General features: G+C 33.0%; 2 protein-coding genes across 3 annotated transcripts in view; both read right to left on the reverse strand.

The window, feature by feature from the left end:
* Positions 1–292: 292 nt before the first annotated feature.
* LOC111009273 (3-beta hydroxysteroid dehydrogenase/isomerase family protein) lies at positions 293–11,186 on the reverse strand. The gene is made up of 12 exons (XM_022282314.2): positions 10,797–11,186; positions 10,039–10,128; positions 9,805–9,938; positions 9,534–9,704; positions 9,019–9,135; positions 8,853–8,932; positions 8,483–8,678; positions 4,263–4,380; positions 2,424–2,598; positions 1,634–1,790; positions 1,099–1,165; positions 293–1,010 (listed from the first exon to the last, which is right to left on the reverse strand). The coding sequence occupies exons 1-12, from the start codon at positions 11,047–11,049 to the stop codon at positions 811–813; spliced, it is 1,758 nt and encodes a 585-aa protein (XP_022138006.1). The 5' UTR covers positions 11,050–11,186; the 3' UTR covers positions 293–810.
* Positions 11,187–15,575: 4,389 nt separating this feature from the next.
* Positions 15,576–17,518, reverse strand: part of LOC111009503 (B-block binding subunit of TFIIIC) — a 32,839-nt gene continuing 30,896 nt past the window's right edge. Inside the window, exons 17-19 of one of the 2 annotated variants that reach the window (XM_022282599.2) lie at positions 17,088–17,320; positions 16,633–16,742; positions 15,576–16,131 (exon numbers count right to left, since the gene is read on the reverse strand). In XM_022282599.2, coding sequence (XP_022138291.1) covers positions 17,135–17,320 — 186 coding nt within the window. In that variant the 3' untranslated portion in view covers positions 15,576–16,131; positions 16,633–16,742; positions 17,088–17,134. Of the gene's footprint in view, positions 16,132–16,629; positions 16,743–17,087; positions 17,321–17,518 lie in introns of both variants that reach the window. The other variant, XM_088123729.1, reaches the window with a different exon arrangement.

Genomic DNA, 17,518 nt, shown 5'->3' on the forward strand with positions numbered 1-17,518 from the left:
TGTACTTTGAAAAAGGTGACCATTTTAATTTTTAATTGCAAAATTTTAACATAAATGATATATCCAAATAAATCTTTTAATACAAAGTTAAAGCTACATTTCATATAGCTTCTTGTTGAAATTATAATAGAAAAAAAATCAACCACTTCTAAAAGTACAGAAATCAAGTAAGGACTAAAATGGACAAAAAAATAAAAATACAATGATCAAGATAAATATTTTTAAATAGACAAACAAATAAAATAAAATAAAAATACAGCGATGAAAATAAATATTTTAAAAGTATAAGGAATAAAATAAACCAAAACTAATATCGCTTATTAATCTTCAATACTAAGGTGAATCACATATTATAAGGCTTAAGAGATTGCAATGCATTCAAAGGAAGGGAAATTGCATCACCTTCAACCCTATATTATGGTGTTTCAAGGAAAAAAGAAAACTGTAGCCCCACATTTCAAGTACTGAACTAGCTGCTGCTGGCCATCAATACTACAAGTAATGTTGATAGGACAAGGATGAAAAACTAGACTCTAGCCCCAAATATTCATCTACATCTCGATCGTGCCCGTCTACGCTACACATCGAGTTTCAACATTTTATTTGGCCTCTGATGCTTAACAGGTGTGTGTTAAAAGACATTGCATAGTAATGGCAGAAAATGTTGCAAGAAGAAGGGTTCGGGTCGAGTTTTGTAATATGCTAGATTACCTCCACTTCTTCGCTTCTACTGGGGGGAGAAAGGCTCTAGATATTCTAGCAGACACCCGAGTGAGCTAACGGATTGATCAGACATACTTGGATGCGACTCTAACGCTTTGTTGCTGCAACTTCTTTAGCTTGATGTGATGCTTTGTCACTACAGAGAAATGACATCACTTGTACTGGTATATGGCTTGCAAGTGATCTCTTTAATTCCATGGCGCCGATGAAAAGGAACTTTGCAAACCCGTCGATCTCGGATTCGTATTGCTCGTACACAAAGAATGCAGTGAATGCAAACGCCAGTCCTGCAATATTATTCGAACGAGGGATTGTAAGAATAACAAGGAATAAGAACTGCGTAGAGTTTAGAATTAAAACCTAGTTGTTGCTTACCCATGCCTATCAGCATAGTCAAGGATTGTGAGAAAAACAGCTTGAGGACATAAAGATATCCTGCAGCCTGCACAACCAATGAATCATAGACAAAAAAATTTTACAGTCAAAAAGTATATTTGAGAATTCTAAAAATACTTAAAAAAAACACTTGAAAGAATTTTTTTTACCTCAAACTCACTCTTACATAAGTTAGCATGACACTTACCTACATAATTTCTTAAAATGTAGACATAAAATTGTATTAAAGGGTTTCTATTGTGTACAAAATTTATGTTAAAATTTTGCAAATAAAGATCAAAATGATCTTTTTTCAAAGCACAGGAACCAAAATAGATATTTTTCAAGCATAAAGACTAAAATGAACAAAAGTTGAAAGGACTGTGACCAAAATGGATGTTTTGGAAGTAGAGGGACAAAAAAAACTAAAGTCAGGACCAAAATAGTATTTTAACAAAAAACAAAATAAATAAACATACAAGATTTCCATACGGTATAGCACCGGCACATGGAAAAATGATTGTTGCAACCATACCTTAAAAAAATGATTCCAATCCCCTCCTCGGGCCAATGATCTTGCGTTACACATAGCTCCGTTCCACAGGCATGCTAGGGTCAGAATTGTATCTCTTACTACAGAATCAGAATAATGAAAGGTAGACGCAGATAATTTCTGAACATCAAACCCATATCTGATGGAAAAGCCTCGGTGTCAGTACAAAACACTACTACAATAATGATGACTAAAAAGAAAACAAGACGGAAAATAGTTTTTGTCAAGGAAAAAAGAAAGGGAAAAGGGCAAACTGAAAACACCGCAAATTCCCATCATCAAACCATGCCCTTATACAAGAAGGCAAATAATCATGCAAAAAAAAATAAATAATAAACAACTGCAGAAAAATAAAATAAGGGCTTAAAACAACAAAAACAAGAATCCTAGAATTTTAAATGTGGAATGTCTCAATTCCATTTCCACGTTAAAGAAAGTAGTCATACGGTCATCAAAAAGTCAGTTATATATATATATATATATCTATTTATAAGAGACAATATATTCAGTGGTTCAAAAGGAGAAAGGACGACCTAAGGGCAGAGAGTCAAGATCACCCTCCCCAGCAACTAAACATTAGCAGCCTTCCAATTTCTATCTATCAAGTGTGGTCTATAATTACAAAAGAATTTTGTGGTTTAAAGACCACCACAAAGCAAAATGCTGTACATTGCTACAAAAAAGTGTCAGTTATCACTGCATAAGAATCCTAACAGTAACTTTTAAGCAGCCTATTCCAAAATAATATTTAGTTCTTCAAGAGCAGACTTACATGTTTGGTGGTATGAAGCCATATCCATAAAGGACGACAATGATAGACAACAGAAGTTGGGCTGCTGATGATATAAAAGTTCCTCCACGTACAAAAAACCAATAAAACAATAGAGACGAAACAAGAAAACATGTGAATGATTTCTTCTCTTCTCGCCATAACAATATATCGGCAACTGCAGAAACAAGTTCAACGTCATTCCTCCATACAAATTTACCTTCTGTTACGGAGTAAACCAAATGATGTAATAATAAGAACGAACAATTACAAATTTGAAATGGTACACAAGTGAATTTCAGTCGTCAGTAAATAAAATGTCCATAGACTATTTTTAAGCAAGAAAACAAAACTTCTCGTTAATAAAATAACTGTTTGGGCCTTGGGGTGGGCGTAGAATTTTAAAAAAGAGAACAAAATTAACCGTTCCATAAAACAGAGTAATAACCCCAAAATAAAAGAATCCTAAGACCGCTCAACCATAATTGTTCACCCCAAACAAACTCACCGGCCTTCTTTGATTATATCAAGACAATAATAAAACAGTGAGTAAGGATCCAAAAACTTCAACTACCACCGAACTCCCCAATTATTACTTTTTTTCTTCCTCCTCTCATCAACTCTCTTCTTTCTTCTTTTACATTCTAATCAATACGGACCGAAGCATTATCTAAGACTATTTAATCAATGAACTCTGCATCTATTATGCTTTTTGTTCAACATATCTGAACCATGTCCTTGTGAAATTTGTTTTTTACAAAAAAAGAATCCATGTGTCCAAGCAGGCAAATACGACTACAAATACGACTACAAATCATCACACTGCCTAAAGCAACTCTTTTAATTCAGCCTAGTGTATCAATATATCTACATACAATGATGCTACACCCACCCTGTACTTTCAAGCCTGTTCTCTAATTCACCCACCCTGTACAACAACTAGTTAATCAACTGAATGAGGCAATATTCATGCACTCAACCAATCAGCTGTAAACAATGTAGGTATAACCATATTGGTATTATACTTTCAGATGCATTACATTTAATCAACGGGTTTTTTTTAACACATAGCTAACACTTCATATATCAAAGCATATGTATCCAAGATCTAGCAAATTCAAAATATTTCTCATAAAGACCCAATTAAATTATGGTCCATTTAACAGTATTTATTGAATTTTGTTAACAAATAAAGAGTAAAATGGTCGTTTGATGTGTAAATTTTTTTATTCCGCTCTGTTGTTTCTAGCTTGTCCTTTCTTTCTATCATCAAATCTGAATGAAAATTGGTTTATTATGTTAAAAAACAAATACAATGGTTGTTCGAGCCCTCCTCGGCCCTTTCACTTAGGCTATTTCTCTCCTTTTTGATCAATGCATTCTGTTTCAAATCAATAAAAAAATAAATATATAAAAATTGTTCGAGCACACAGTTGCAGGATAATTACTAAACGTACTCAAGGGGAAAAAAAGACAACAACCAATGTTTGCTGCCATTTACCATATTTCTTCCAAAGAGCCAATTTATCCATGTATCTGCTGCATACACCACCTACATCTATATTACATTTCAAGCATGCTCTCTCAGTCAGCCCCAGCTGAACCGCTGAGAGTTCTTACTAACTACATATTGGTCAATTGGATGAGGTGATATTCACGCATTTAATCTGTCAGTTGGCAACAGCCATTCAGTCAAATATAAAATAACAAAAAAAAATGCAATCATCTAAGAGCACAAGGACCATAAGTTGAAATCAGAAAATTCAACTTATTATTCAAGTTGTTTAAGCAACGTTGGTATAGAAAATGATACTAAATACATTAATGATAAAATGTTTGAACCTCTTCCACCACCAAGCAGCTTATCAACTTTTGATTCTTCAGTAAAGTCGGTGAAACTTGCAACGGCCAATTCTTTGCGCAAATGTGAAAATGATTCAATGGTTAGTCTGATGCCTTCCTGTTGACCAGCAGAAAAAAGAAATGGAGAACAAAAGAAGTTAAAACTCATACATTGTTGCTATTAATGCTATAAACAAAGGTGTGACTATTAAAATGAATCAGAAGTTGCAGAAGATTTATAAGCTGCATCACCAACGTTAACTTATTTAAAATAGCCAAATACATCAGCTAGTGCTCGACTCCACAAAGATATAACCTTATTTGGGAAGATTGTTTACTCTGTTAGTATTGTTACCAAAATATTAGAACGGTTCAAATGACCAAATGACCATCATTCTGGGGCTGTAAACAGGTTTTAAGTTCAAAGCTTCCCAATGGTGTTCTTTATTGGATTGCTTTTCAAATTACTTGCCTAATCTTATTTGTAACAATTAGGGAGCCTTTATTTTCCCCTCGTAGTCCGTTTGGTGTTGTTTCTATGTTTTATTTTTCTCACTTTCACTCTTTCAAGAGTTTATATCTTTGAACAATTTTTGTTCTCTTCTATATCTTCAATGAAAAGTTCGTTTCTTGTTCAAAAAACAAAAAACTTAAAAGGTACCCCTGGTCATTTTTGTTCAAAAATCACCAAACAGATTGGTAGCGTAGATTTCTATACAAATGCTAGTTGGGTGGGAGAACTAACTGACCGAAGATATCCAAGGTATGTGTTTGGCCATCTACCAATCTTGCAACCAATAGATTCAGCAATGGCAATCATGCAATCCTCAACCATGTTGATGCCAATAATCGATTTATTCAGGTTAATGTTAAGACTCGAAGCCTCTTCAAATTCCTTTATGATGTTAAAAGAGGTTCCAAATAGAGTCGTCGTCATCTATGGAGAAAACTAAAAGTATAGTATCATCAGCAAATTAAAGATAATGTATATGCAAAGAATTAGTTTCCAATTCAACACCTTTATTAGGTTTGAGGCGGCGGCTTGTCTTAAAAGGCAGCTAAGGCAACCTACTACCATAATGAAGAGGAAGAGTGAAAGTGGGTCCCCTTGTCTAAGTCCTCTAGAGGCTAAAATTTTAAGGTCTCCCATTGATGATGATAGAATAGTTTCCTATTGATATACAAGCTCTAATCCATTTTCTCCGTTTACTACCAAAACCTTTAGCACAAAGAATACCATTGAGGAAATCTCAATCAACTTTGTCAAATGCTTTTTCAATGTCTAGCTTAATCACAATCCCCTTCTTCTTTTTATGTTTCCACTCATCTATAATCTCGTTGTCAATTAGTGATGCACCAAGGCTTTGTCTACCTTAAACAAAGGCCGGTTGTTGCTCCGAGATAGTGTAAGCAAGCAATTTTTTAAGTCTAAAAGAAAGAACTCTTGCCAAGATTTTATACAAACAGGTAGTGAGGCTAAAAGGTCGGAAATCTCCCATAGTACGGGCATCCACTTTCTTTGGGATGAGGCAAATATAGATTTTAGATGCTAGTATGGCACATCTTTTTTTCTTTGAAGAAAGTATGGTACATCTTTTTTTCTTATGCCCCTATGCAAAGACCGTGCTGGAATTTTTTGTTAGAAGAATTTAATCTGGCATGGATTTTCGGCAAGGCTAAGAAGCACGGACATGGACACGACAGGACACAGCGATACGTCAATTCCTAAAAAATTAGGATATGGACACGTTTACTTTTTTTAATATTCTTTTAGGAAGGGACGTAAAAGATGATTGTTTTTATTAGAGTTTACCTAAGGAAAAATAAAGGCAGGGATTTTACCTAAGAAAAGAAGAAAAACAGAGGCAGGGGAGTTTACCTAAGAAAAAAAAAAAAAAAAAAAAACAGAGGCAGGGGCGTTGGTGGCGGCGGCGTTGGCTTCGTGGGAGAGGGGTGGTGTGTTTTTGTTATCGTGGGTGGGTATTAGGTTTTTATCATTTATTTGTTTTTTTTAAATGACTCATGGACATTGGGCCTTTTTATTTGGGCCCAGAAAACCCACAAAATTGCCCAGGCCATGTCCAGGTCGTGTCCCAACAGTGCCCCAGTCGTGTCCAATTTAAAAAATGAAAAATAAAATCAGACACGCCAAAATGCGTGTCTGACACGTGTCTGGGCGTATCCATGTCGGACACGTGTCCGACATCGATAATTCGCCCAAAAATAAGTGTCTGTGTTTCCTAGCGGCAAGGAGATAGCAGATAATTTGAATCAGCTTCTTTTGGGCCTGTTTTGAATCCTAAAGCTTCTCTCCTATGGATTAATGGAGTAAAGGCATTAGTGTATGAGTTGTGGTATGAAAGAAATCTGAGGATTTTTGAAGAAAAGAGGCAGCCTCCTTCAACATGCTTCGACCTTGTTAAATTCAAGGCTTCTCAATGGAGTTCTTTATCTCCTTTATTTAAACATTATTCCCCTAGTTTGATCGGTTCGAATTGGGGTGTTTTTGTTGCAACTTTCTGAGTTTTAAAATTTTTATTTATATTTTCACTCTTTTGAGAGTTAGTATCTTTGAACAATTTTGTTCCTTTTCATTATTTCAATGAGAAGTTCGTATCTTGTTCAAAAAAAGATTTCATTCCTAAAAGAGTCTAGGAATACTATCATGATAACTTGCTTAAGAATGTTCCAAATTTTTTTAAAGAATTATGCTAGATAACCATCGAGACCTGGATACTTGTTAGTGCCAAGATCGCAAACAGCTAACCATACTTCCTGTTCGGTAAATTATTTTTCCAGCCTCTCGCTTAGTAGGCCATTGATGGGGTGCCAAGATAGAGAGGGGGGAAGAGATATAGAGCCAGCTTTTAGTGCAAAACTGTTCATAAAAGGAAGTAAATTCGTTAACGATGTCATTCTCTGAAAATAAGTTGTTACTGTGTCTGGACAAGATCTCCCTAATGGTATTCTTCCTTTTCTTTTTGGAGGAAATTAATCTATGGAAGAATCTGGAATTGATGTCTCCCTATTTGATCCATTTAGATTTGCACTTTTGTCTCCATTGTGTTTCTTCCTTTGCAGCCAGTGAAATAAGTGACTTGATGGATGCTCTCTGTACTCTATGGATGTCCTGTATAGGCCCGACTCCTCCAATGTATCAATTGGTTTGAATCTGATTCTGTTGTGCCTTTAAACATCCGAAAGTCACTTTGTTCCAGGTTTTGATAATCGGATTGAGAGCCTTTAATTTCAGTATTAATCCATGTCATGGCCAGCCCCTGATTGGTGTATTTTTCCACCAATATATATATATATTTGTTTTATATCCGTGAGTGTCCGGGCCAACTTACACGTCCCTCGACTAATCTCACGGGACAACCGTCTGACACTACAACATTTGGTGCTGGGAAACACATAGGAATTACTAATTCCTAAGGTAGATGGTCATCATAGAGTTTGAACTCATTCCCAATATTTAATGAGTGGGGAGAAAGCATTGTGGATCATCCACATATTTTCGAATCGATGACCTAAATAAAAGGTGATTTTGGATCTCAAGAGCCTTTTAGTGGCATTTACAGATAATGGAGGGGAAGGAACAAGCACACTTTCAAGGATGAACACTCAGATTTTTCTTCTTTTCTTGATAATCTGATTCTTGTTACTCGTTCTTAGTATAAATCTCTCCCTTCTTTTTGTAATTGGACCCTTTCCTCTCTATGTTCCAGGAGCTGTAATTTGTTTTGGGTTTGGATTGAGTTGAGTCTCTAGCCTCCTTTGTAATTTCATTCATCAATTAAATGTGGAATTTTGTTTCCTCACCAGGAAAGAGAAAAAAAGACATGACAGTTACCAAATAAATTCCTACCAAAGGCAGTTGTTTCTAAATCATCGAAACATAGTAATAGTTCACAAACTTCATCGAAGTTGAATTGGTGTGTGCATGGCTTACATGTGAGACGGAGAGATATTAAACTAGAAAAAGAATGCCAACACAGAAAAACAGAAATTCGTTAAGAATTTTAAAGCAACAACAAAACGCACTATTTTTTAGTTTATCTATTTTCAGTCTTAAGTATCTATAAGTTGATCAAAAACCTAAAATGAGTAGGATAGTTAACAAAGAGAAGCGAAAAAAACAGAAGACAATATGCCATTATCATTATGTAAATAAAATATGAGCGAACAAGAAACATATAGATATATTCATAACAACTTACTTCCACGGAAACAACAGGAGAGTACCCAATTTGTTTGTGTGCAGCAACAGTGTTAAAAGTTCTAGTGCACGAGGCTAGCTGAATGTAACGAGCCCAAGTGGAATGATTATATCTATCGTATCCGAACCTTTCATGTATCCATTTCATAAACAAGAGAACATTCCAAACCATCTTAGAGGGAAGTTTAACTGATGGCCTGCCAGAACAAGTAGCAAGACAACATTATCAGAAAAAAGAGCCAAAACAAGAATGAGAACTAAAAACTACATGTCCTTAGTGTTCTCATGAAATACATGCCGAAGCACAAAAAGGTAGGAAAGGGATCAACAGAAGAGCATCATTTAAAAATTCATGAACTATAATTCTGTACCTTCGATAACCCAAGCCTTCCAAAATGAGAGATATAAATTTCCAAAACTTCATGGGTTTAAAGTTAGTAATGAAAAATGCCTACAAAATGATAGAAAGGAAATACTTAATTTCATCACTAAAAAATTATGAGAAAAGGCTATGGATCAATCTTTTAAATGCATTACCTTTCCAGCCACAGACACCATTCGAAAATCTAGTGCTTCTTCTGCACAGATATGGGCATGGGTCACATTCTCAACAAATGTGAAATCAGACATGTTTTCACCATTCCCTATAATGAACTGAAATGAGAAACTCTGTTACTTCAATAAGAGTAGACAATATAAATCTTCTATACATCATACTAACAGGTACATATTTTAAATTGATAAGCTTATTTTGAGAAGACAAACCACAACTTCATCAAGTCAATGAATATAAAAAGACCCCGTAGGCCATAGCTTTTCTACAAACTGTATTCCATTGTTTCTCAATTCATTTTTTATAGTAAGAGATATAACACCTTTCTACTATGGACTATATTATGGCACCAATTTTGATCAGATCCATGGTTCTTAAATTTATCCTGACTTGAAATGGTAGTGCACAAACAATCCACAATATTTGATGGATATTACAGAAATTTCAATGACAGTAGTTAAAACAAAGCCTGGAGCAAAACATAAATAATTCTGCAAACCTTTGCCAAACCAGATTTTGCCAGATTCGCTACAAAAGGAATGAGTTGCGTGTCTTCTGGCCCATAAACATTGCTAGGGCGAAGTGCACATGTTAAAAGTCCATCTATATCGTTGGCAAACAGGATGAGTGCTTCAGCTTGAGCCTTTAGGTCACTCAACATGTCCTCAAACTGTACATAGTACTCACTTGATGAGGAAATGATTAGCAGAAGAGAATGTTAGGCATGTCCAAAAATAGATAATTGAGAAACACTTCAGGCAGAAACATACTTTCCATGGATATTTTAATGATTCGTCTCCATTATTTATATCACGTGAACCATCAAAAATTACATCAGCTGAACTGTTGAATATTAGCCGTCTTACTTTGCAGTCTCGACAAGCATTAATGACATTTTTGGCACCTAAATGAGAAATCAAGATGCCAGCAATCACATCTTCCTTCGAAGTGGGATATGTTCGGAATAACAAGGATTCTTTCAAAGGATTAATAGCTTTCTGTACCTTGAACTATAATCATGTATGAGAGATAAATATCATTCGAACATGAATCTTCATAGTCCATATAAAACACAACAGAAGAACCACTGACAGCTGCCAAAAAGAAAAAAGAAAAACAATTCCATTCTGTTATATAAATTGTTCATTCCCAGTTAAGTAGTGGGCATATTTAGGATAGTGAAAATGCTTAATAGGTAGCTAGAGTTGAAAGGAGCAACAGTGAAGAATGACAATTAATTCACGTTACAAGCCACTACAGAAGTTTCGGTTTTCTTCTCTCTCTACATTTTTCTAAGCATTCAAGCAGATAAAGGTTTTCAAAGGAGGTTCTAACGCTGTAGACAGCTGAAGAAAAATTCTCCTTCGAAAACATTTTTCTCTGATTATGATCCAGCTGAGAATTTCCACATAATTCACAGATCATAGCATACTAAAATTATGATCCAATTGAGAGAATATTTCAATTCCAAACACATTTTGAAAATTAATGAAAAAATAAAAAGTCATAAATACTAAGGAAGAAATAAGAACCTAGAATTTCAGGTTTCATTTAGAATATCTTGACATACTTTCAATAATTCAAATAATTCTTCGGACTTCTTATACCAGTTCTTTGCATTTTAAAAGCAATTCAAAACCACTTCAACTACCTACACCGATCAACACGAGATGCATCCCGCTCAACTCTCGACTACAAAACGAAGTACACTTCTCAAAAATTCACGATCATCCGAACAGATAGAGAGAGAGAATAGACACACCTGTAACGATCTGATCCTTATCGCGAACATCGACATGGAAATAGGAAGCCCGACCAGACAAAAGCGAGACAGAGAGGAGAGAATCATGCTCGGAATGATCGAGTTCAAGCGAGTCAGCAGAATCAGCAATTCGAACGATCCACTTGCCGAGTGTCAAGAGCCTGAGAACCAGAGATCGGCCGAGAAACCCACGCCCTCCCAACACCACGCAGGTCCTCGGATTCAAATCCACGAAGCGATCGTCGGCCTCCATTTTTCTGATTCTCCGGGATCGAGAGGAAGAAAGATCAGAAAAATGAGAGAAAATTGAGATTCAAATGCATTGAGGAGGTTGTTAGGGTTGGATTCCGACGCCAGAAAAAAAGTGGTTGCCTTGGCGCCGAAATTTCATGTTTATAAACTCCAAATAAATTAAATTTAATAAACAACAATACATTTATTATTAATTTATCATATAAAGCTTCACTTTTTAATGAATGCCGTTATGTTTCCTTTTCTCACATTTTTTTAGCTCAAAAAACAAACACAAAAAAATTAAATACTATTTTGGTGTACCCAATTTAAAAACATATTTATAATTTTTTTTTCTGGAGAGGTAGATATGTTAAAAGAAAAAAAAAAGAAGAGGACCTCTAATTATAATTTTTTTTTATCTATTTTAGTGTTTATATTTATAAATTGATCCGAACTGAAGTTTTACGTCCCTAAATGAATTTTGGTCTTTGTATTTTTTAAAAATTATTGTTTTAGGCTGTTTGTTTTACCTTTTTTCTCTTTTTTTTATCACAATTTCAACATGATATTATATTCAATATATTCTTTTGAGATGTAATTATAACTTATATTAAAGAGTTTTTATTCTAATGTTAAAATTTTGTAAATATAAAGTTAAATAGTTACTTTTTAAAAGTATATAATATATAAAAATGAAAGGAATGTTTTGAGATTACATAGACTAATCTAAAACATTACAAATACATAAATTAAAATAGATATTTCAAAAATAGAATAGTATATATAGATGGAGTAAAAATAGTATATAACTCAATAAATAATAATAATAATAAGAAAGAAATATGACATATTAATATATTTATAATTGATATTTATAAAATATATTTATAATTATGGCGTGGGGCCCACTGCAGGGTCTGGCCATTTCAAAATGTTAATTAACTATTTTTCACTTTTTTTTATATATTTAATATTTTTTTGAATTTTAACTATTTTTTAATCTTCTATTCAACCGGCAGTTTTTCTTTTCCTTGAATTTATTTTATCTGCGGCGATATTATTAATGTGGTGGAATTTAAGCCTGGGCTCGAGCCCCTCTGAACTTTTAGATTTATACTATAGTATATGTATACTAATGTCCCAGTGGTCGGTGCGGCGCTTAGCCCTCTCAGTACAGGTTTGAAACTGAACAGGGTATTTTTTATTTTTATTTGACTGTTTTTTTCCGTGATTTTTCTCCGATGCGCCTGAACCCAACATGGACATTTTATTTATTTATGTTTATCTAATTTTTTTTATTCATGATTTTCCTAAATTTTTTTCCCATTCAAATTTTCGTGAGTGGTGAAGTGGAATAAAATCATAAATTATTTCAATTTAAAAAAATGAAAAAGATAAAGAAAAAAAGATAAATTTTGTAATTTTTTAAAAAAGAAAAATAAGAGAATATATAAGTTTGTGAGAAATTTAAAACCTACTTTTAAATTGTACCACTTGTGTTTTAAACCTACCGAAAATTATTTTCAATTATTTGTGGTTTTTTTAGTCTAATAATTGCCGTCAATTGCCGTCAACTTCTAACTCTGAGGTATATTTTTATTAACCTTATATCATATACATTGAGTTTGATTATTCGAGGTTATTTTAAATATAATTGTTAGTAAAAACTTGGAGTGGGACATAAAATTCTCACGTTTCAACTACTTTCATATATATAATTATTATCATTATTATATTATGTTTTAATTTTTATTAATGTTATTGCAGATTTAATTTGAAATCTAAATAGAGATATTATTGATGCCTGATGAATAAAAGTAATAGTAGTTTTGATAGATATTTTATATAATTAATTTAGAAAAATTTATCGACAAATCTTGGTATAAGAACAAATAATTGTTTATAATTATAATATTCGAAATTAAGTTTGTAGAGCATATTTACAAAACTCTGTTACCTCAAAATCGTATTACTTATTTATAAATTAGTATCAAGCCTCCTCAACAAAATTTCTGCATCCGCCACTGTCTGTTTGGTACGTTCGTCGTTGTTATTTTAAATTTTATTAAGAATAAGTATTTTTGCAACTAATTTATTTTTTGTTTTTTATTTTCTAAAAGCATTCTCAAAATTGTATAAAAATTTTGGACATAATTAAACAAATTTCTTATTTATTGTTTCTATTTTAATTTTTTATAAAATATAAATATAAATATGATTTTATCATTCTTAAATTTATGGGTATTGGAACCGTGCAATTTTTTTTTATTAAAATTGAAGAAACATAAACATAAACGAAAACGTTACGAAACGGACTATAAATTACTTGGTGAGAACATAATTACAATACAGAATAAAAAAAGGGAATAATAATAACACCAACATACTGATATTAAAATTTTGCAGGTCGTGTTATTTAGTTATTAAATTTTTAATGAGCATGTTTGATTGGTAATCTGGATTAATTCACTGAATCAAAAAGGTTTAAACCGATTTACCCACGAGGAATCGGAATGGTAATATCCTTGCTTACCAGAAATTTTCTGGAATCGGAATAAGAACTTTTGATGTTGTTTACTAAAACTGTTTGGAATCAGAATCGAAATCAGATATGAGTCTCATTAATCTTGAGAGAGAAAGGGCAAAGTAAAAGAGTGATGATAATAAATATGTGAGACCCACAAAATAAAAAATGAAAATGAAATTGACGAGTTTATAAAGATAAATGTGATTGCTTCCAGGGGATTGGAATAAAAAAAAGTGGATGGATCACACCATTTGATTCACGTTCAATAATAAACCTGGAATAAAAAATTTGATTACCATTTCTCCATTTCCATCACCGAACTAAACATGGCCTTAGTGAATATTCTTTTGACAGCATTTAACAAATTTGCTTTTTAAAATTGTTTTCATATTCATCCGTACAATAGAAATTTTAAAAACAAACATTTTTATGTTTTCACTATTTTCAAATATTGAATTTAAAATTTTAAAATACAGAATTAAAATATAAAAACTTTATATTATTTCATGGTATAAACTCATTTATTTATATTAAAATTAAAATATATAAAATAATAACAATACAAGCTTCAGAACAAAAATATTAATAAATTAATTAATATTATTTTAGATTAAAATAAATTGGTAACTACGAGAAGTTCACAAATATTTCGAAACAAAGGTTAATTTTTTTTTTTAATGAGACCCTCCGCTACCAAATACAAATCTAAAAATCTTGAAAACAAAGATTTGAATCTCTTGTTTTTAGATTTTTGTATTCTATACTACCACGGCATAAAAAAATTTAATTATGTTTTCTAGATTTTGATTTGTAATTTTTAGGTGAAGAACTGTTTCTATATTTCCATTAAAGCAACAATTTAACCTCAAAATTTTAATTTGTATTATTTCAAATTTGTAACAGTTTAGTCCCTAATTTTTAGTACGTAATATTTTCATCCTAATAAAAAAGTTGTAAGGATTTCGTCCTACCGTAAAAAATTTCATCAAAATTAAACGTCGTAGTCATTTAGTACAGGGACTAAATCATTACAATTTTTTTTTTAACTACAACAACTATATTGTTACATACCAAAGTTTATGGACTAAATTTTTATAAGTTTTAAAGTACATGAACTAAATCATTACAAACTAAAGTTCAGGTACTAAATCGTTACCTCATGGAGACTAAAAGTAATTTTTAACTTGATTTTTATATAGCTATTATCATAATATTTAGTGCAATGCCATGAGTAAATGTTGAGAGAAGGTAGGCAAACACAACAAAATAAAGCAACATATGCAATATACCTTAATTATGAAATAATGTATTGAATTATTTTTATAGATTGTGCAACCTTTTGTCTAATTCTTCACTTCTAGTAAAAGGTTTTTGGAATGTATCAAATCCTTGGGCCAAAAAGTTTAATATATTAGATCAAGTGGTTTAAAAATTTGATCCTCAAATGATTGACCAAGCTTAAAATGAATTTTAGAAACAAATTCAAGAGATGTAGATCAATGAACAACAAAATAATAAATTTGCTCCAAAATAACAAACACCAAATATATACTTTCTAAGAATCACTATTAGATGTAATATACCAGATCAAAAGAAAAATACAAAACAAGAGGAGTTGAAGCTCGAGGCGGCTCAAAGTTTCTCAAGCTCTTTGCTAAGAGGAATAGAAAACTCGTTTAGAACCTAGTACAAGCTAGGCCCCTTCGAGATAAGACATTACAAAATATGTTAGAGATGAACCTTTTTAAAATTCAAAATGTGATTATACCAAAAAGAAAGCATGTTTGCTTCGTTTCCACCACCAAGAGATTGAAAGGTTTCACCAACAATAATTCATCACCTGAAAGCAAAGGGAAACCAAAAAGGTGATCCAAAATTTCTCAATTTCAAATAAAGTGGGCAGCTGGAGAAGGGATTGGTTTCAGATGAAGACAGAGGTTGATGGATTTGCTGTTGAGAATTCATTTCCACAGAAATGATAAATGACAATAGTTTGAGAAAATCAAGAAAAGGAAACATAAAGGGAATAAAGATTACACTAAATATATACAAGTTCACCGTTGTGGCTACATAGTTTCCTCTGCAGACTTTGCAAGTTCTGTTAAAACAAGAAAAGTTAGCACTAAATCTATACAGGTTCACCCGATATGGCTACATCGTTTACACGGCAGACTTTGCAGGTTCTGCTAAAATAAGAAAAGATTACACTAGGATAGTAGAATCATACGTCATCTTTTATAAATGAGTTTTCCTCTCTCTTTTTCCTCCCTAAACAAGCCTAAAACACTTTGCTAGTGACTTTATTCCACTCTCTTACCCACAAAAATAACGCTTAAGAAAGAGCGTCTTGGCACAAACTCCCTTCATGCAGCTGTGTGAGCAAGATGCACCATATTGTGTGAATACTTTACATCTGGCATTGCGATGCCAATGTCTCTAGTAGGTTCCTTCAAACGAGGTTAGATCGATCCTGCTTGATGAATAGGCTCCACAAACTCAACATTTCCCGGCAGAGAGAATCAATAACTTCAACATAATTTTCGGTTCTCGACTTTTGTCAAACATATGCAACATCTGAACGAATAAGTACCAAATTTACAAATTTAGGAAACCAAATTCCAAGAGGAGAAACTAGAATTCAATATAAACCACACATTCTGAGACTCAGACATCTAAACGTCTATTTTATACAAAAAAGCAGTGTTGCGTAAGAAAAAAAGAGTGACCCTTTCTATTAATCATATCATTTAATTCTTTTTTCTAAAAGAAATTACAAGTTAACAACCATATCAAACTTCTCTAATTACAAATATATCACTATTAATATCTTCAACATATCTCTACTAGTATTCCTAACACATGGTTCCAAGTCCAACGTATGCACAAGAGAGGAGGGATGGAGAGTATATCCTTTTCCTTTAGGGCGGTTGGGGGTATCACTCATACAAAGCCTAACCATTTACAAAAATGAGAATGGCAGAATGAAATGGACTTTAGCCAAAAACAAATGAGGGCAGAGATCAACTCCAACATGTTAAAATCAGAAAGAAAGTAAACCAGAGCGATAGATGCCACCTGATTCCTGGCAGGCTGACACGGTTAAAGCGTTTCCCATAGAACATCAGCAATGTGAGTGCTATTTTACAATCTGTACTCTTTTCAGCAAAGTTTCAATAGACAACAACCTATGAGAGAGTACAACCATCAGAATTTCAAGCTAAAACAAGCAGGGCAAGATGGTGGTACATCATTATAGGTCATGTAAAAAATCGTGAACGAGCCAAAGCAACCTGTGCTCTTTTAAGCCAAGTGTCCTATTTGTTGAATTATTGGGAATTTTCAATCATATATAAAAGTACATGTTGTATCATGTCATGCCTACCAAAGACAAATTAATTAAACAAGGAATACAAGTGCATAGTTTCTGAAACATTGTGCAGAAAAGAAATTAAGAAAATTGTATTTCATTTTTAAAAATCAGCCAAATATTTCACGGTGGAGGAAAAGAAAAGGCATCTGGTATAAGCTACCTGGGCAGTGGGTATGGAGGATACGGATGCTGAACATGGAAGGCTATCTACAGCAGTGATGTGCTCATGGGATTTGCAAAGTAGTGTTCACGAAAAACAAACTTTGATTTTCTGTTGCTCCTGCTGAGGAGAATCCCTAGAATACCAGGGGGCCCACTGAACGTACTTTGATACATCTTCCTAATTATGAGGTGCTTGTCTAACACCATCAACTCTAACAGCCTCTTAGAACTCTGAGAGAAGAGATGGTGTCAATACATAATTCGAACAATTATATATTTTGAAAAGCGATAAACTTGTGCAGGCATTTATTAAAGAGAATCTTCATGTGCTCTAACACAACCATAAGTTCAGACTGCTTGTATTTGAATTTCTCCCATTTCTAGCATCTCCCTTTAGATATCTTACACAGAATCAGCAACGTAAAATTT

This window comes from Momordica charantia, assembly GCF_013281855.1.
Source record: "Momordica charantia cultivar OHB3-1 chromosome 5 unlocalized genomic scaffold, Mcharantia_2.0 BLBB01000005.1, whole genome shotgun sequence".
NCBI lineage: Eukaryota > Viridiplantae > Streptophyta > Magnoliopsida > Cucurbitales > Cucurbitaceae > Momordica > Momordica charantia.

What these genes read in the sequence shown, in the direction of transcription:
- LOC111009273 (XM_022282314.2), bottom strand. Translation starts at nt 11,049, where the DNA reads ATGGAGGCCGACGATCGCTTCGTGGATTTGAATCCGAGGACCTGCGTG. An exon ending in ATACATGATTATAGTTCAAG is followed by an intron (nt 9,939 to 10,038) that starts GTACAGAAAGCT and finishes TTTCTCATTTAG; the next exon opens with GTGCCAAAAATGTCATTAAT. An exon ending in ATTGGAATCATTTTTTTAAG is followed by an intron (nt 1,166 to 1,633) that starts GTATGGTTGCAA and finishes TTGGTTGTGCAG; the next exon opens with GCTGCAGGATATCTTTATGT.